At 42.4% G+C, this 20883-nt stretch overlaps 1 protein-coding gene across 3 annotated transcripts in view; it reads left to right on the forward strand.

Moving 5' to 3' along the window:
* LOC126277867 (parathyroid hormone/parathyroid hormone-related peptide receptor-like) overlaps window positions 1–12821 on the forward strand; it is a 506877-nt gene extending 494056 nt beyond the window's left edge. For all 3 annotated transcript variants that reach the window (XM_049977414.1, XM_049977424.1, XM_049977398.1), the window contains one exon: window positions 12466–12821. In XM_049977414.1, the coding sequence (XP_049833371.1) occupies window positions 12466–12551 (86 nt within the window). In that variant the 3' untranslated portion in view covers window positions 12552–12821. The remainder of the gene's footprint in view (window positions 1–12465) is intronic.
* Window positions 12822–20883: the final 8062 nt, after the last annotated feature.

A 20883-nucleotide genomic window follows, 5' to 3' on the forward strand; every position in this document is an offset into this window, starting at 1 on the left:
GCAGGTATGAAGTGCGAGACACAGACACTACGTGAATTGTGTCCAAGCATCACATAATGACAAAGGCCTTGAGAGTGATGGAGCTTCACCACCACTGGCCCCACCTCAGGCAGATGCGCATGAAGTCACAAAGGTGACTGGCCAAAGACAATGAGGTATTGTAGGGGACACCTCAGTAGTGAAGGGACGTTACACACGCAGTATGAAGTACCAGCAATAGCAAGTGCAAGATGACAGTGACTAGTACTATGATGACCCAGAGTTCCCAGAAAAAGAGAACAATTGGTGTCCCATCTTGGCCGGCCGGTGTGGCTGTGCGATTCTAGGCGCTAGGCGCTTCAGTCTGGAACCGCGAGACCACTATGGTCACAGGTTCGAATCCTGCCTCGGGCATGGATGTGTGTGATGTCCTTAGGTTAGGTAGGTTTAAATAGTAGTAACTTCTAGGGGACTGAAGACCATAGATGTTAAGTCTCAAAGTGCTCAGAGCCATTTGAACCAATTGTCCCATCTCTGAGATAATCATGGAAGGAATTAAGACAAGATTATGTCTGGATTCCGGGTCAGAAGTGACACCATTTTCAATGTGTTTTTACGTGATACTGGTAGAAATAGGAGGTAAATTAGCTGAGGTACCTGTAAGAGGAATCTCACTAATTCCTGCTTTTGAGACAAAAAAGGATAATGGTAGAAAAGCAGGTCTTGGTGTTGCTAAGCAACGGAAGAAGTGGCTTCCAGGTGAATTCAGTTGCCATCTGAGGGTTGTCACTCGATTTTATAATCGCTAATGATATACTCTCGAGTACAGTGGTGATCATCAACTGGAGCACTAAAACCATGGTAAATTTGTACAAAGATCTGTTTGTATGGGGTGCAGTTAGCACTAAGGCCACAATTAATTTAGTACAATGCAAGGAGGCCGAGGAAAGTTGATAGGTGGGCCACAGTAGCTAGAACATAATTTGTTAGAGGTAACATGCAATCCAGATGTAGTCAGTATTCTATCCAAAAGTTGTGATGAGAATCCAATGAACACTGCCAACTAAAGAGAATCTTACAGACATGATGCGGCTGGTTGTGGGTTAGAGACCATTGCACATGAGCCTTTAGGATTTAGACTGCTAGAAGCTGTTAATGAGTACAGTCCCATGACACCCCAAGTCAACCATGTGACTACAGAAGACATGTTCCAAAAGGAACATAATAACATGCAGAGAGTAAGCACAGTCAAATGCCATGACAATAAGGGCGCTGATATAATGACAAAAGTTGAAGGTGAAGCCTGCACTGCAACTATGAGGCTCATGTGAAGCAGAGAATGTGAAAGAAATTGCAGAGTGGCTGAGAAGCACTGTGATGTGCGCCATGGAAGTAAAAGTATAGTACTTGTATATGCCCATTAGCCATTAGTAGAAAATAATGCTGTTCCATCCATGATTGAAAAGTTTGTGGAAGCCAGGCAGTTTTCAGTGAACCACAGGCGTTTCTGTGCATCAAAGTGGCGATGTAAATTGATCACAACTCACGCAGAAACAAGAAACACGGTAGATGGCACGCTGTGTACAGACGGTCAGCCAGAAGTGGGTGTGGAGGCTGATCCAACTGGAATACTTAGAAAAAGTATACAAGGTGGCCTATAACTGAGCCAGGAGCAGAGAGAGGGAATGGAGAAAACAATCATGGAATTCAAGGATACATTCTCGTTCCTACTGGGAAGGTTTTAGAAAGTGATCCACAAATTTAGAGTAATGTGTGATCGGCCACCAATAAGAAAAAGATACTCAGTTGCCTGGAAGCACACCAGGAAAGCAATACAGGGGATGAAGCCCAAATTAAAGGTTATGTTTCAAGTTACAATGGTAAATTCATCCTATCTGCAGTAGAACCACTAACAAGGGTAGCTGTCAGGAATGTCACCTCTGAAAATTGTCAAATGTGGAGAGAGCATCATAGAACTAGGGTGCCAGAATGAAGCTCCTTTGGAAAATTCAATGTAGTAATTGTAAATTTCATTAAGTTACAATAGTGGCAGTGATAATGACAATGAAACTGACATTTCAAGAATCCATCTTATCGACCTTGGCAACAAGAGTGATATCACAGGGGAGCACAGAAGATACAGCTGTGGTTTTGGTGTGCACAATTTATGCCAGTAAGTAACTACATAACAAAGTCATATCATAGAAAGTTTTGAAATTTTAATCATCTCAGGAATCCAGTCAGTATCACTCAAATGAAATATTACTCTTTACAGTATAGCTGTTGTAATATGGAGACCCTGTTATTTGTATTGCTTTTGTTCTTTCTAAACAGTAGAGGTAGGCCTATTTAAAATACGTTTCCCCACCATGGCGAACACGCTGAATATTATTTTTTGTTGTGTTAGAATGAAGAAGACAATTTAGAGAAATTAAATAGTTTTATTACAAATATATAGGATCTGTTTCTCATGTTGAAACCATATAGGCACTGGATTAGTAGTTGTTGGATGAGTAGACCATTTATTAGATATTGACTCTAATTAGTCCTCTGTGAGATTATAAAGTTGACCTTTTCATCAAATACACAATACACCATACTGCCAGGAACACAAATTTTTAGAGACTATTTATTCAGCAATGTCACATAACAAAGATCAAAGAGAAAACATAAACTACCATACATATAACACATCAAAGAGTAAAATATGACTGTTCCCAACACCCCCAGAAGTTCTCGAGATGTCAATTCGTTAACTCTGAAAGTTCCATAGCTTGACAGCACCACTAATGTTTGCCTTTAGGCAGTGCCTTTGTAAAAAAAATCAGCTTGCTGCTTAACGGTACTTACAGGTTTCACACTGAATTTTCCTGTTTTAATTAAACCACGAATATAGTGGTGCCTCACATCAATGTGTTTTGTTCGAGCGTGATGCACACCATTGTGCCTCAGTGCAATGGCACCTCTATTATCACAGCATACACTTACTGGTTTTTCACTATGCGTAACACACAATTTGTGTAGCAATCCTTGAAGGTATACCACTTCTTGCGTTGCTGCCGATAGAGCCATATACTCAGCTTCTGTAGTTGATAGAGTGATGGTTTGTTGTCGTTTAATCAGTGTCACAGAAACCTTCAATTCCAGTTGTTCCACTTTTTGGGTAAATTAGTCCTACATTGACTGTGCCTTTAATGTATCGCATAATTCGTTTGACTGCTTCCCAGTAAATTATCCTATAATTAGAATTGAATCTGCTTAGAACCCTCACAGCATATGCAATGTCAGGTCTTGTACTTTGAGCTAAATACAATAGTGACCCTACGGCTTGCTGATAAGGAATGCGATGTAACACAAGGTTTTCCTCATCTGTCAATTTATTTTCACATTTTTGTAGCTTTGAAAACAGGTTCAAATGGGTATGCAACCGGATTACAATGTTCCATACCAAATTTCTTGAGTATGTTTGCTGCATATTTGCTTTGATCAATACTAATTGTCCCTTGTTTCTTGTTTCGTTTTATTCTCATGCCAAGACACCAACAAAGTTCACCAAGATCTTTCATCTTAAACTGATTCATTAATCCTTTCTTCAATTCTTTCTTCCACTTATTATATCTATTAGAGAAAATGATCAAGTTGTCTACATAAACAGCTATAATGAGTACCTATATTTTGTTTCTCTATTTTGAAGTAAATGCAAGAATCATATTCTGACTTTTTTAGGTTCATTTTATGTAATGTCACATCTAATTTCATATTCCAAATGCGTGACACCTGTTTTAGGCCATACAGTGCCTTCTTCAGCTTGCAAACCTTCATCTCTTCCCCCTTCTTCACGTAGCCTTCATGTTGACTAATGTAAACTTCTTCATCAAGATCACCATATATGAATGCAGTTTGAACATCCATAAGTTCAATGTCAAGGCCAAATCCAGCTGATAAAGCTAACAGGATGCGAAGTGAAGAATGACAAACAACAGGCGAGAACGTTTCATTAAAGTCTATTTCTGGTATTTGGGAATAACCTTTCGCTACAAAACGAGCCTTCTAACATTCAGTTTCACTATTTGACATTTCTTTCACCTTCAACACCCATTTCGAGCTAATTACCTTCCTGCCTGGTGGTAAATCGGTCAAAATCCATGTTTCATTTTCAAGTACAGATTTATATTCATTATCTAAGGCTTCCATCCATTTTTCACAGTCATCACAATTCATTGCCTCTTCATACGAATTTGGTTCAGAAATACAAGCAAGACAAGCAAAATCATCATTAAAATATTTAGTATTTGGTTTTCTTTCATGTGATGATTTTGTAATTTCTGGCTGTGCAACTTCCGTGTGACTATGTATGTTGCTATTTACTGTTTTCTCAATGTCACTTTGTGCTAGTTCAAGATAAACTGCATTTCTGTCAACTTCAGCAGGTTGTGTCAGTCCAGTTGCCTCTTCAGTGATGTTAGGTGCTGCCGCTAGTTGACGACTGTCTATACAATTATCGTCAATTGGGTTATTGTTTGAAATACTGTTTCCACAAGTGCACTTTGAGTTTTCGATGAATTGCACATCACAGGCTTTCACAATTGTCTTTGGTGAATTTGGATCAATCAGACAATATCCTCTAGAATCTTTCCAATATCCAACAAAGATAAGTTCCTTAGATTTGTCTTCTAATTTCGTCCTTTTTTTCTTTTGGTATATGTACAAATGCTCGACATCCAAAGATTCGTAAATGACTCAAATTTATCTGATGACCACTCCATGATTCCTCAGGAGTGACACAGTTTACAGCTTTTGTTGGAGATCGATTCTTCAAATAAATTGCTGTGTTTACAGCTTCGGCCCAAAATTGTCTACTTAGACCTGCATCTGTTAACAATAATCTTGCTTTTTCAATGATTGTCCGATTTAAGGGTTCTGCAACACCATTCTGTTCTGGCATGTAAGGAGTTGTTGTTTCATGTTTAATTCCATTCATCTTTGGAAATAACTTCATGTGCTGATTGACTAACTCTGTTCCATTGTCTGTTTGAAGTATTTTGATTTTTCGACCACTTTCATTTTCTACTCGTACTTTGAATTCGATGAATGTGTCACAGACTTCTGTTGTTGATTTTAACATATAACCAAAAGTTTTTCTTGGCAAATCATCTGTAAAAGTGAAAAGATATCGTGATCCTCCCCATGAAGCCATGCTCATTGGTCCACAAACATCAGAATGCACATTGCCAAGTAGATATTTCGCTCTTCTACCTGATGTTTTAGGAAAAGTTGTCGAGACTGTTTTCCTTTTATGCAGGGAATACACAAATGTAAATTGACGTTCGTCCAGTTCAGTCCAACAGCCATTTTTTCTTTTAATAAATGCGTGCTTACACGATTCAAATGTCCCAATCTTCGATGGCACAATTCATAACTGTCAATTTCTATAACATTTGCATAATGATTGCACTTCATCTAATCGATACATACCATTCATTTGAGTTGCAGTTGCTACTGGTGTTCCAGAAACAATTACATCACTTTTATTGTATACACCACATTGCACATTGTCAAACAATATAAACAATCCATGTCTTGTCATCTGACTAACCAACATTCGGTTGTAAGCAAGGCTTGGAACGTACACAACATCATTAGCAGTTATCTGTTTATTCTTGTCGTCACAAGTAACTCGAAGATGAACATCGCCTTCTCCAATAGCCTGAAGATTGCTGTTATCTGCTACTGTCACTTTAGCAGCTGTGGTCGATTAGAAAGTGTTGAACGTGTCTCTTTGATTCATCATGTGTCATGAACACTCGGAATCCACATACCGGCCATCACTATGATGGGAAGATGCAGTTAGAGCCATTAACACAGTTTCGTTTTCAGTACTCACTGCATTCACAGAATTTGAAAATTTATTTGGTTTCTTCTTTGTCCTACACTCAATCGCCTTGTGACCAGGTTTCTGACATTTATAACACTTAAAAGGCTTGATAATTCGCACATCATGTTGGATATTTGTCTTCTGGAGTTTACTGTCCTGCTTACTAGTTACCAGCGCCGAATCTGTGGTCTCATTTGTGGATGCAAACTGACGTTTCGTCGATTCTTGAATTAATCTGACTTACTAAATCGCTAGTAATCTTGACACCCGAATTCTCAGTTGCCATAATCAAGGGTTGGAAATCTGCTGGAAGTTCACTTAGCATAATTGCAGCTACAAAATCATCATCCATCGCAGAGTGGTGCAGTGGAAGCGTGCCGGGCCCATGACCTATTAGATATTGACTCTAATTAGTCCTCTGTGAGATTATAAAGTTGACCTTTTAATCAAATACACTATACACCATATTGCCAGGAAAATACATTTTTAGAGACTATTTATTCAGCGATGTTACATAATGAAGATCAAAGAGAAAACATGAACCACCATACATTTAACACATGAAAGAGTAAAATATGATTGTTCCCAACACCATTATTCATCATATTTAACTCAAATTATCTCACATTAGAGCTCTCTGACAGAGTTCTGGTTTCAAACTTATGAAAATGTGATGTAAGCTTTAGATTTCTTTCACTTAATATATTCGCCTAATTTCAGTAACAACCAAGTTTCCCACATGTCGAAAATTCAGAAACATTGTGAGAAAATGCATTTCTGTAAGCTGTCTTTATATCATCTCAATAATTTGTTGCCCCAGACAAAGCTAAAATTGAACATAGTATAGCTCTTTCAGAAAATATTGATGCTTTTACTTATTTATAAAATGAATAGTTTGTCTGTTTGAGTGAGTTGAATGAAATGTAAGATTACGCATCTGTTCCATGTTTGATGCGGCAACTGTATTCCATGCCTCCATGTGCTCCTGCTGAAGTGTCAGTCCTTAAGTATGGACAGACTATAGTAGATGTACTGCACTTGTGCAGCTAAATGTTTTCTTTATTTATTTATTTATTTAACCTGATCTAATTAGAGCCACCATGCCCTCTCTTACACTGGACTGGGATTCTGCACATCCAGTACCTCATTTACATCATCGTTTCCTAAAGAATAACAATTTTAATATGACAAATAATATTAAAATGATCTGAGTGTCTGAAGTGGCAGTGTTGCTAAATAATACTGGCAGAGTTAGGACTACTGCAACTGCCACTAATAGTGATGGTAATGATAATTTAATAATAATAATAATAATAATAACAATAAAAACAATGATAGTGGTAGGTATAAAAAGAATTTAAAGGTGTACAAGATAGACATTGTCAGATATGGCAAGTTCAGGGGAAAGGAAATTTAAGGAGATGCACCAGCTAAGAATACTGCGAAAAGATGAAGATCTAATTGAAAAGAAAAATGTACAAAGTACATGTGCATAAAGGAACAACAGTAATCCTTATTGTTGCATTAATAGGAATGTCATTTACTGTGAGACTGGAGATGTTATTCAGTACTTTAATATAATGTGGGAAGCTCTTCCAGAGTTAGATTCCTGCTACTGAGAAGTATTTTGAAAAAGTGGCTGACTGAATGATGGAGGGGGAAGGTGTTTCTGACATGTTGTTCAGATAAGAGTATTAAGTTTGAGGAGAGATATGAGGGACAGTGTTCATTATAAGACAGTAGAGGGTATGGAAATCTCTATCCTTGTCTGCAAGCAGCCAGAACAGCTGTGCAAAGCTGATGAAATATGATCAAAGAGTCAAACATTATCGATATTACAAACACATAACCAGTTCCAGGCCCCATAAACTTTCCTGAGAAAGACCTTATAGGATAACATTGGAGTAATCAGTAATTGGCCGTATACACGTTTGTACAAGTTTCTTTATAAGCACAAGAGGGAATAGTTTTTTTCTATTTTGGTAGGGCATGGACAGATGCTGATACCATCTTGCACATTGTAGTTATTGCTCATTCCAATTTAGATTTTCATCTGCTATTACTTCTAGAATCTTTGCTGAAGGAGACAAGTTGATATTTGACCCATTTATGGTTAAAGATGGTAGGGATTCCTGCTACTTCAGGCTAATGAGTTTAGAATGACGAGCAAGTATTGCTTGGATTTTGGGTGGGTTGATGTGCCCATCTTGAAAGTGCACTTGGATTGGTACTGAAATTCTCTATAGCTGTCTTCAGGTTTATTGATTTCGCACTTAGATACAAGTGGAGGTTTTTGGTGTACATGAGGCATTTGCAGTAGGATAAAAGAGATGACACATCATTTACATACCACAAAAAGAGTATAGGATCTACTGCCAAAGCCTAGGGGATGCCTGGTACTGTTTGCCTCCCTTGTGACTTTATATGTTGGACATGATGCATTGCTGGTGAGATGCCAGCTATGAGCTAAACCATTGCACTGCACTTGGCAAGAAATTTAGGCTGCTAAGTTTGGCAAGTAAAATGTCAAAGTCAGCAGTGTGAAGCCTTTGTTGAAATCTTAGAAGCTCACAGTGGTTGCCTCTAATGCATCCACAGCAAGCTTCAAGTTATCTGTTACCTTTATTAAGGCAGATATTGTGCTGTGATATTTACAGAAACCTAATTAGTATTTGTGTTGTAGGTTTTTTGTAGTTAGTAAGCCTTGGGCAGTGCAGGAACAATGCAAATAGGCTGCTGTGTCAAAATCCTTTTTAGGTAGTGGCTTACCTAATCATTGTTTCCAGGCATCAAGGAAAATTATTTTGGTTAAGTAGTGGTTGAAGATATCAGTTATGGTGGGCAGTAATGAGTCAATAATAAGCTTCATCATTTGGAGTGTGGGGTCATCATATCTAGTAGATTCTTATCTGATATGAATGATGGCATTTTTGAAGATATTGCATGACCCATGCTTTAGATAGAATTTTTTTTGTGGCTACAGTCATTTACCCCCCATGAAATAATCAATAGTCTCTCTTTCATTTGTCGTACAGTTTTGTTGTAGGTAACGTGAAGTACTGGTTCAATTCCTTGTCCAGGGAAATGGGATCAGCCACAGCTTTCACTTTGATTAGACCAAGGCCACACAGGTTTTTCCATAAGGGCAGCTGGTCTATTTTTGCTGTCAGTTAATGCATGGCACAAGCTTCAATTTTGCTTTTCCCGTAGCTTGACTGACTCTGCCCCACTTCTGCTTGGAAGCAACATGATTTTCAGGCATGTGGTATAGTTTGTATGACTGATGTACAGTTTCTCGTAGTTTCACGAGCCGTTTTAGATCTTCAGTTAGCCAAGGTGCAGGTTTCTTTCGTAATTTACCAGTCTTTAGGGGAATATATTTGTCATATACTTGTGTGAGTTTGTTAGCAAACCCATGAAGGTTTTTGTTTATCCCTCAAAAAGGAATAGAAGATGTCCCCAGACTTTTTCTTGCACTTCAGTTGTAATTTCAGATAAATTAATGCATTTGAAGCCTCAGTACCAACCAGCTGTAGTTTCTTTCTGGGATATTCTAGCGAGTACACCATGAAAATCATGTAATGGATGGACATGCCAGATGCAGATATTTGAGGGGTAAAATTTACTCTGTTTGAGAAGTTCACTGCAAGTATATGTAGGAGAATATGAGTGCTGTTCGAGCGATTGTGTGGCATCATTAGATATTATGCAGCTGCGGCTGTTTCAAACCTGCATCACCGGTACAGCAGTGATGGCTGAGCAACTCTTTGGTGGTGCTGCACACCATGACATAAGCACCATTGCAAGGGGAGAGTGTTGCAGCACCACACATTGTCACATCATTTGGTCCAAGGAGACAAGGACACTGGTGTTGGAGAGCAAGTGCACAACAAGCAGTTTTCAGACACTTATAGAGGACTTGATTGCATGCTGTGGCTGCCATAATGTGGCAGGTGCAACAAGGAGTGAGCTGGCCAAATACTTACTGTGGCTAAGCGCAGTTCACTTCAGGGCTAATTGGCTGGTCTTTTCCCCAAACAGAACCTAGAGGCAGCAAAGTAGTGAAGTACATCGTAAGATGGGGCTGTTCTCTGTTGGTTGGGTGTGAACTGATCATATAATGAGTCAGTTGTCAGCTGTTGTATGTAGTTCGCATAATTCAGTCTGATTGGCACATTATATTAATGGCAGTCACTGTTTGCTTTGTGACCACATGTGTGAACTACACAGATGCAATAGCCAAGCTTATGTATCACCAGTGCATTTCGTCCCCTTTCAGTTTGAAGTCATTTGAGTTTTCACTCATTTTTCTGTAACAAACATGCACTTTATTTAATTGCCAGGCTTTACCTCAATTTTGAGAAAGGTTGCCTAGTGCAGTGTCTGCATTAATAAATGTTTTGAGTGCCTGCGCATTTCTCCTGAGCTTCCATTTTATATGTTCCTGCATGGGCAGACGTTGTTTATCTAGATTATTATGTATTTCCTTTTAAAAACACTGTGTATTTCATTTTAAAATTTTAAGTAGGTTTTTCTCCTTGCTCAATTGACAAGAAAAGCTGAACTCACCTAGTAGATTTTCATGAGGTGCTTCGTTCAAATGATGACAATGTGTAGTGCTGCAACACTCTCCCCAACTGGCCAGTCTTCTGTTTCTGATTTAAATTACTGATGCATTTGTGAGCAAGTTATAGAATATTTAACATAATGTGATTTTCACTCTGCAGCAGTGTGCTGATATGAAACTTCCTGTCAGATTAAAACTGTGTGCCGGACGGAGACTCGAACTTGGGAACTTTGCCTTTCGCGGGCAAGTGCTCTACCAACTGAACTACCCAAGCACGACTCATGCCCCGTCCTCACAGCTTTACTTCTGCCAGTACCTCGTCTCCTACCTTCCAAACTTCACAGAAGTGCACACTCCACCGCAGAGTGAAAATCTCATTCTGGAAACATCCCCCAGGCTGTGGCTAAGCCATGTCTCTGAAATATCCTTCCTTTAAGGAATGCTAGTTCTGCAGGGTTCACAGGAGAGCTTCTGTAAATCTTGACACTAAAATTAACATCCCTATCTCAACCAATGCACCACAAGACATACCAACATGAGATATATGTGCCAGTGAGGGTTTTGTATCATTAGGTACTGAAAATGACATGGGTGCAGAACTTAAGAAGACCGGCCAGTTGAAGAGAGTGTTGCAGCACTACTCATTGTCATCATCGGAACCAAGCACCTCATGAAAATCTACTAGATGAGTTCCGCATTTCTTGTTTATTTATGTGATGATATAGATTCTCTGTCAGTTTCCCTTGTTGAATACTTCCTATCCTAAGTCACACATAATATGTATTGTGTATCAGTTACATGTGTGGAGGCATTTTATTGATGAAAACAAAACCTACATGAGTAGCCCATTTTGAGTGTCATGTCTCACATAGGTTGACTCTTACATAGAAACAACCACTTTTTATGGTGCTATTTATTTATTTAAATAGTGCTGTTACCACTTTTGAACTAACAGGTTCATCTTCAGATGGCTAGTTCATGTAAAATGTATCTTAACATGAACTAGCCATCTTATGATGAACCTATCACTTTGAAACTGGTAGTGGTACCGTTTAAATGAATAAATACCAACGTAAAAAATAGGTGGTTGCTGTTATCTCTGTGTAAGTGTCAGCCAGTATTTTGCACACAGAAACAGGCACAAAATGTCAGTTTTTGACAAAGTAGCATGACAGGTCTCAGTTTCCATGATTTCACCATAACGATCAGAATTCACTTTCTTATTTTTGGAAAGGAAGTTAATGAACACAGTGATCTTTCAGTCTTGTAATACAGTTCAAATCCAATATACATGCCTGAGTCTAGTTTTTCACTGTGATGCAAATGCACCAGTTTCTTGTTGCTTTCTGGTATAAGTAGGGTATCACATTTCATCACCTACAACAATCCTGCCCAGGAACTCAAAGCTATCACCACAACATCACAGGAGAGACAACATTCTTTGACTCTCACTTGCCACATACTTTTTCAGACAATATTAAAACTTTTGTGGCAATTTTGTGTAGCAAAGATGGAAATTCCTCCAGGATATAGCTGCCAAATTTTTAAACTAGAATATTGATTCTCCACAATGACTTGCTGCAAGTTCAGAAGGTTCATTGATGAGAGATGGCTGGCCAACATTGCTTTATTTTTCTTATCTTCATCTGCCTAATATACTTGGTCGATTTTATAATTAAATTTGTTCCAAAAGTATCTTTTGTGTAGTGAAACATTCAGATCTAACCCGATAGGTGGCAGGGGAATAAATATAAACTGGCACTTGTAGCCATGTCAGTGGTGAGTGTGCAAGTGATGAGGATGTACTAAGAGTAGCATCCAAGATCTCTCATACTTATGTATTTACCTACTGAAATGTGTGACATCATATGTTTCATTATTGTAACGTATTTATGGTACTTTTTAGGTAATCCTAATATTCAAAGACTGATAAATACGTGAACACATTTATTTAACTACTCCAATGTTGTGCATTTTAAATATAGATTTATTGGCCTATATTGTCAATGAAGATTATGTTAATTAAGGTTTCTAACTTTTGCAGTTCACAGATGTAAAATCCCTCTTGTGGTGTACCCAGCAGCAGGCAAAACTCAGGATCAATACCAGTACAGCAAATGGTGTAAATGAAATGAAGATAAGAGCCAGAAGACATCTTACAAGGATGAGGTTGTGCTGCATTTTGTTGAGATGCATGGAAATCCATATGTTCAGGATATCATTTCCCTTGTTAAATAAGAAATTTGGGCAGCTATTATGAGAGACTGTAATACTGATTAATTTACAATTGATTACTAGCAAGCATATGAAAAAATCAATGCAGGCAATTGAATTGTGTTTGAGGCTAGCGACATTTAATACAGTTCTTGAAAGAAATCATATTTGAAATGATGGTGTGAAAGAAAAAATCCTTTTATTTACATCTGTAAAATTATTTATTTAGTATGATGCATATCCCACATTTGGTCTTTTATGTAACATTAAAACCTACACAGCTTACCCAGGTCCCACATCACTCTTCCTTCTGACTTCGAGGAGAGATGATATGTTGAAATAAAAACCTGCTTAGTTTTAAGACAGCAGTTTCTTTTAGCAAAAATTGAATTGTGCAATGGAACTATAAACAAATCTCTTTTTGAGAAATAAGGATTTCAGTAACATTGGGTTTGAACAACTCTGAGAGCAGATGACAAGTGTGTGGGGCGTTGCCAGTGTGAAGAGGAAAAAGGTTCATGCAGCAGGTTCTGGGATGGACCTAATGTTTTGAGTTGTTGGACATCATGGTGGAGTTCTCAAATGGTATTATAATGGTAAGGCTTGTGGTGGAGATGTCAAAAAGTTGGCAGAAACCTGCTCAAATCTGTAGGGGCTTCAAGCTTGTCAGCAGGAGGAAAGTAATGCTATTCCAGTCTCTCAGTACTTCTCTACTCCCATCATTTGTCCTGCATGTCTTTGATACCTCACAGCTGCCACAGCCTTTCCCTACCCCCCCACCCCCCCCCCCCCCCCACCCCTCCTACACAAACAAAAATAATCCTATGACCCTATATAGTACCAAATGGACCAGCTTCTGGTGGCCATAGTGCCAGGTGGGGTGGGTAGAAGGAGATGGAGGCAGGAAGAGGGAGTGGGGGCAGGTGGCTAGTAGCTTAGCAGGAGACAGCCAGTTTGCTTGTTAGGAATGAGGGTGGGAAGAGTGGCAGGTACACAGGCTAAGTATGTGATGCACGGCTGTTGGGCCTGGTGGGTAGTCATAATGCTGTAGACAATGTTGATACATGAATTGAAGTTAACAGCTGGAAGCAGCGTTGGTAACATCGACATGCTTCTGGCTAATGCTCAAAGTTGCGGCGACGTCGGGGTGCTGGGAGCAATACACGCTTTGGAATCCCCTGGTGACCTGAAAGTCGCTGCATTTTCTGATACATATCAACTGGCTGGTCCATCCTCACTCGAGAGAGGGTTTCAGACAGTGGTGGATTTGAGTGTCACTGGGCAGAAAGTAAAAGAGGGAGCAGGTCTTGCAGCTGGCTCCCAGTACCTCGGGAAAAGGTACCAGCATGGGATGCCTCCTGTTGGGCCAGCAGCCGATTTTTCTGCCCAGTCCAGACAAATGCAGAGGGTGGGTATGCTTGTCATTGGGAGCTTCAATGTAAAGCAGGTGATGGAGCCCCTCAGGGAAATAGCAGGCAAGTGGGAAAGAAAGCCAGTGCGTAGTCGATATGTTTTCAGGGGGTCTCGTCTGTGACTTGTAAGAGGCTCTGCTGGCAGCTGTCAAGCGCATTGGTGCATACAACTTCATGTAATGGCACATGTTGGCTTGAATGACACCTGCCACTTGAGATCTGAGGGCATTCTTGGCTCCTTTCTGTGAATGGCTGATTTGATGAAGGCGACTAGCATTGCACACAAGGTGCAGGCTAAGCTGTGTATTTGTAGCATGTACCCATTGTTGATGGCAGTCCTCTGGCTTGGAGCAGAGTGGAAAGTCTAAACCAGAGGCTCAAACAACTTTGCAGTAGTATCGATTGTGAATTTCTTGACCTGCACTATAGGGAACAGTATTGTAGGGTTCCCCTTAATAGGTCAGGCACACACAACACTCACGAAGCGACTACTATGATAGTGGAGTATGTCTGGAGGGCACATGGAGCTTTTTTAGGTTAGAGAAGCCCTCCCTTGGGATAAAAGATGATTTGCCTAATAATTTAGCCATAATGTCCTCAGAGAATATTCATCATAGCAGATCAGAGATGGGAGAGATTAATATCATTTTAGTAAACTGCAGGAGCATACAAGAAAGGTTCCAGCATTAGTACCGCCTAATGGTGGTTATAATGCAGGAACAGAAAGAGGGTTGAAACCAGACACTGATGACAATGAAATCCTTTGTTCAAATTGGAAATTTTCTGATAAGGATAGGTTAGTTACCAATGGAGGTGGCACATTTATCCTAGTAAAGAATTAGATAAAATCTATCAAGTTTATCACGGATCCTGACTGTGAATAATCTGCGTGATGTTAAGCATCAAAGATGGGTTAAAAATGGTAATCCTGTGCTTTTGTAGACTGCCTGTGTCAGGCGCTCTAGTGGTACAGCACATCGAACAGAATGTGCAGAATATCGTTAATAATTATCCTGTCCATGCCGTTGTAATAGGGGGTGACTTCAACTTGCCAGGTATAGTTTGGGAGTGTCATGCTATCGAAAATGGTGCCAGATACAGGGATTCGTGTGACATTCTATTGGATGTATTTTCCAAAAATTAGTTTGAACAAATAGATAACCAATGCGTGAGGGTAATTCTTAGACCTTCTGGCAACAAATAGACCTGAACTTATCGAATCAATTAACGTAGTGCAACGTATCAGTGTTCGTAAGGCTGTGATAGCACGTATGAGAACGTGTCTGACAAAGAACGTTAAGAAAGATAGGAAGATATTTTTGCTTAGCAAGAGTGGCAGGATATGAACTGCTGAGTATCTGAGCAGTCATCATCAAATATTCAGTGATGAGGATGAAGATGTGGAAAACAAATGGAAAAAATTCAAAGGAATCATGCAGTGTGCCCTAGACAAATACGTTCCCAGTAATGTCTTAAGGGGTCGGAAAGACTTCTATGGTTTAATAGCCATGTTAAAAAAACTTCTATGTAAACAAGGAGAGCTTCATCTCAGATTCAAGAGAAGTAGAAACCTAGTTGACAAACAAAAGCTGAACAAAGCAATAATGAGCGTAAGGACAGAAACGAGAGGAGCCTTCAATGACTTTTGAAAGTAAAACATTGTTAACCGATCTGAGTAAATATCTTGAGAGGTTTTGGCCGTATGCAAAATCAGTAAGTGAGTCAAAATCATCCATTCATTCACTAAGTGACCATACAGGCACCAAAGCAGAAAATGACAGAAAGAAGATCTAAATACTGAATTCGATCTTCTGAAGTTGTTTCACCACGGAAGGTTGTTATACGTTTCCTCCTTTCAGTCATTGTACGAATGTTGAAATGGTAGATACTGAGATAATCGACCGCTGAATACAAAAACAGCTACAGTCACTTAATAGCAGAAAGGCATCAGGACCAGATGAGATTGTGGTGGGCGCACGGTTCAAATGCGCGAAGGGCTGATCTACGGCAAAGCCAACACAGGTAAGCAACGCCCGGCAATCACGAGTGCAGCTATACCGCTACACTGAATTTTGCCAATGGTACGTTGCACACCGGACACACAGAACAAACCAAGTACACAATGCGAGCTGGTCAATGCAACGCGACACACGTCTCCTCTCCACCGACTTCCCTGTCGATGACCACGTGCGTCGAGTCGACATGACTCCCTCGCAAACGCAAACGCGCAGCGTGAAACACAGTGGCCCGTTTTGCAGAGTGCACCCTTCCATTTGACAGTGCCTTCCTTCCTTCTGCAGACATCGCAGCGCTTCCACTCGTGCCAGGAGCTGGACATTCGGTGACGCAGCCTTTGTCTCGCTTAGTCCACGCTGTCGTGGCATGGCTCATCACTGGAGTGTATACCCTCTGGGATCTGTGATCGAGCTGTACTGCTAGAGCAACATGCCTGTACGGATGAACATTAATGATGCATTGCATTTGTAACATAGTGTAAGTCTTCTGAAGAGTAAATGTGTCAGAACCAAAACTGCTCTAGTCATTCCGTCACCAAGTCTCTCCCTTGAACACAGTGCACAGGCACGACAATAAAGCTGGTTCACTGCACGTTAATAACAGTAAGCGGTGATACCACACGTCCCCGCTTCACTGGTGACCCCGATGAGATCCGAGGCTAAAAACACATGGTGACGAACGTTCGTTGGTACGAGTGACGTGGTACGACGGGTAGGCTGGCCCGTACACGTCCACACCCAAACAGTGCTACATAGATATTTTTTTTGGACATATTTTTTTATTGTTTTTGTGCGTGAGTTTAGTTCCGAGCAGTCTAGTATTATTTTATTGTGTCTTACTTTGTCGTGTTATTTTCACTGTGTGCTTTCCCCTTGTGCAAGGACTCAACTCTAAGCTAAGATGGCGACATTAGAAGAGTTGCAAAAGACCGTTGAAGACCTGCTCGCACGCAACAAGGGACTGGAGAGTGAGCTACAAGCACGGGACGACGTGCAGCCACAGACAGCTCATGACAATTTTGGTGTGCTAATCCCTGCCACACCGATGCCTCCTACAATCACCAGAGCATCCACAAGCACTGGATTGGTGTTGATCAGGCTGCCTCCCTTATGGCACCGTGGCCCTGTAATGTGGTTCAGCCAAGTGGAGGTGGTCTTTATGAGCAACCACGTAACCTATGACCTGGCAAAATTTGGACACGCAGTGAGCCAGCATGATCAGAACTACGCGGCCAAAGTGTGGGATATAATCACAGCCCCGCCGACGCAGTCATCCTACAAACTACTCAAGGAGGAGCTGATCTCGCGGATCTCGTCGTCCAAGGAACAAGTGCAGCAACTGCTGCGGGAAGAGGAATGCTGCAACCAGAATTCCTCAAAGTTCCTGCGCCACTTGCGGAGCCTCGCACAGTCTGACATGGTGCCAAATTATCTGTTATGCACTATCTGGGTGCACAGTCTCCCAGCTCAGGTGCAGGCAGTGATAACAGCACAGACGGAGATGCAGCTGGACGTCGTCACTAACTTGGCCGACCGAGTGCACGATACGCTGACAACGACGCCTAGCACCGTGGCCACGGCAGCTTACGACACCGTCCCCCCACATCGGAAGCTGACCTGCATCAGCTAGTGCAAAACTTGGCTGCACAGGTGGCAGCTCTCTCCTCACAAGTCGACTGGTTGACGCGCTGTCAGCAAGAGGGCAGCATGCACCACAGCAGCAGTAGAGCAGGCACGGCTCACACAGTCGACAATGGAGCAACAGCCACTCCAACGATACCCCGCAGACGTCAGAGCAGGCACAAAGCGGCTACTGCTGGTACTATGCCCATTTCGGCAATGAAGCAACCAGGTGCCGCGCCCCTTGCTCGCACTGTGACCAGGCCTAGGCACAACCAGCTGCAGTGCAATATCGAAGCATCTGTTTGTCATGGAACAGGGTGGGGGCGCGAGGTACCTTGTCGACACAGGTTCGGACCTTTCGATATTCCCCCGTTGTATGTTACGAGAATGCAGGTGGGTCGAGGCACTCTCCCTCACAGCGGTGAACAATTCAGCTATTAAAACTTACGGCACACACAACCACAATTTAGATCTAGTTCTACGCTACACATTTTCATGGACTTTTACTGTGGCCGATTCTGGGCGCGGACATTCTCGGCCACTACGGGCTGCTAGCTAACATCTCAAACTACCAGCTCATCGACGAGACAACAAATTTAAGGATAGTGGTACAGTGCCAGCAGGCCACATTCTACAGTGTTAAACCTGTGTAGTGCCCCAGCCCTTATGCTGACATCCTTGAAAAATTCCCCGACCTCACCCGCCCAGCCATCAAACATTCAATGTGCACCATATAATAACAACACTCAGACCCCCCACATCGTGTCGCCCACGTCGACTCGCGCCCGATAGACATGCAGCAGCAAAGGCAGAATTCGATGCCATGCTGCAGCAAGGCATTGTTCGATCATCGAGCAGCCCATGGTCATCGGCGTTACACTTAGTACCCAAAAAAGACAGTTTGTGGCGCCCGTGTGGTGACTATCACACCCTTAATTCACAAATGGTGATGGACTGATACCCAGTCCCACATCTGCAAGACTTCAGTTACGCTTTGGCAGGCTGCACGCTGTCCAGCAAGATACAGTATGCAAAGATTTACAATCAAATTCCGGTGGCGCCTGAAGACATTAAAAAAACAGCTATTGTAACGTCCTTTGGATTTTTCGAAAGCCTGTTTATGACTTTAGGTCTTTGGAATGCTGCCCAGACTTGGCAGCGGTTCCTGGACGGCGTCTTGCGAGGCTTGCCATTTTGTTTCGCGTACCTCGACGACGTCCTGGTGTATTCCAAGTCGCCCGAGCTCCACTGCTGCCACCTAACGACCGTCTTTCAGCAGTTGAGTGAAGCCGGCTTCGTCATTAATCCAGCGAAATGCGAATTCAGTGTGACGGAAATCGAGTTCCTTGGCCACTTAATTACCCCCACCAGATCGACGCCAATACCGGAGAAAGTGCCATGTCCGCAGACACACAAAGAGTTATGCCGTTACCTCAGCATGTTGAACTTCTATCGTCGACACCTGCCCGACGCTGCCGCCATGGAGGAGCCATTGATTAAGGCGTTACACGGTCCTATTTCACAGGGAAAGATCCCTTTTAATTGGACTCACGCAATGGAGCAGAGCTCACGGACTCAAAACAAAATATAGCAAAAGCGATGTTGCTCGCGCACCCGGTACATGACGCAGACTTGGCTGTAGTCATGGACGTCATTGGTGCGGCGCTACAACAGCGCGTCAGCGGGAGCTGGCAGCCTCTCAGTTTTTCCTCTAAAAAGCTGTCCGAATTGCAACTCGTTTGGGGCGCTTATGACTGAGAGTTGCTTGCGGTGCATGCGGCAGTGAAATACTTCCGACCGTCCCTAGAAGCCTGAAAATTCATAATTTTCACCGACCACAAACCGATTACCCACACGTTCCAGAACAACTACACCATGCGTTCACCGCCCCAACTCCATCAATTGGAGTACATGTCTCAATTCACGACAGACATCCGACACATTTCAGGGATAGACAATATCGTCGCCAATCGTTTGTCCCGAGCGTGAGCCGTCATCTCATCCCCTATGAACTTTGAGGACGTCGCCCAAGTACAAGAGAGTGATGAATAACTGCACCACTTCCGTCATGACACTTGCAGCGGCCTGCAACTGGAGCTGGTGCCTGTCTCCGGCTGTGCACGGAAGATTTGGTGTGGCATCTCAACTGGCAAGAACCGACCATTCCTTCCAGAGAAATTCCTGTGCATTGCCTTCGAACGCTTCCACAAACTGTCACATCCCAGCACCAACACCACTGCAAAGCTCGAAAGCTCGTGGCTGCCCGTTTCGTCTGGCCCGGGCTTCAGAAGTACTGCCAGGAATCGGCGCGCACTTGCACAGCATGTCAGTGTGCCAAAATCAGAAGGCACACCCATGAACGCTTGGGCACCTTCCCTGATGTGAGACGCCAATTTGAGCATGTGCACATGGATCTCGGCGGCCCACTTCCTCTCTCTCAAGGCAAGCGGTATCTGCTAACTATGGTGGAGCACTTCACTCACTGGGTGGAAGCAATGCCCGTCGCAGACATCACCAGCGAGACCATGCCACCGCATTTGACGACACCTGGGTGGCACGCTTCGGATTTTCTACTCACGTGACAACTGACCGTGGCCGCCAATTCCACTGCGCGTTGTTCATGCATGTCGCCAGACTGTGTGGCATCTGGTTACACAGGATAACAAGCTACCATCCGGCGTCAAATTGCATGGTTGAACAGTTCCACAGGACTCTGAAAGCCGCCCTAACTTGCCACGACACCTCGTGGCCAGAGGCACTCCTACTGGTGCTGCTCGGCCTGCGAGTAATGACGAATGCTTGACCTGCGAGTAACGCCGAAGGAGGAGATCGATGTGTCACCTGCCGACCTCGTATACGGACAGCCTCTGACAATCTCGGGCGATTCCATTGAGGAAGTATCACTCCCACGCAACGCTGCGGCACCTACTCTGGTAGAACGTCTGCGCACTCACATGGCTGGCCTCCAAGCACATGCACCAACACGGCACGACACCAGGAAGGTATTCGTGCATGCCGACCTGCAGGTCACATCATGTTACGTACGGACGCAGAGTACAGCCAGATCGCCGGCTGCCCTACAGTGGACCACATCGCACGATCGTCCGAGGAGACAAAACACTGGTCATCGAGTGCAATGGGAAGCAGTCTGCAGTGTCAATCGACTGCTTCAAGCCAGCTTACATCTTGCCCGCTCCA

This window comes from Schistocerca gregaria, chromosome 1 (assembly GCF_023897955.1).
Source record: "Schistocerca gregaria isolate iqSchGreg1 chromosome 1, iqSchGreg1.2, whole genome shotgun sequence".
Lineage (NCBI taxonomy): Eukaryota > Metazoa > Arthropoda > Insecta > Orthoptera > Acrididae > Schistocerca > Schistocerca gregaria.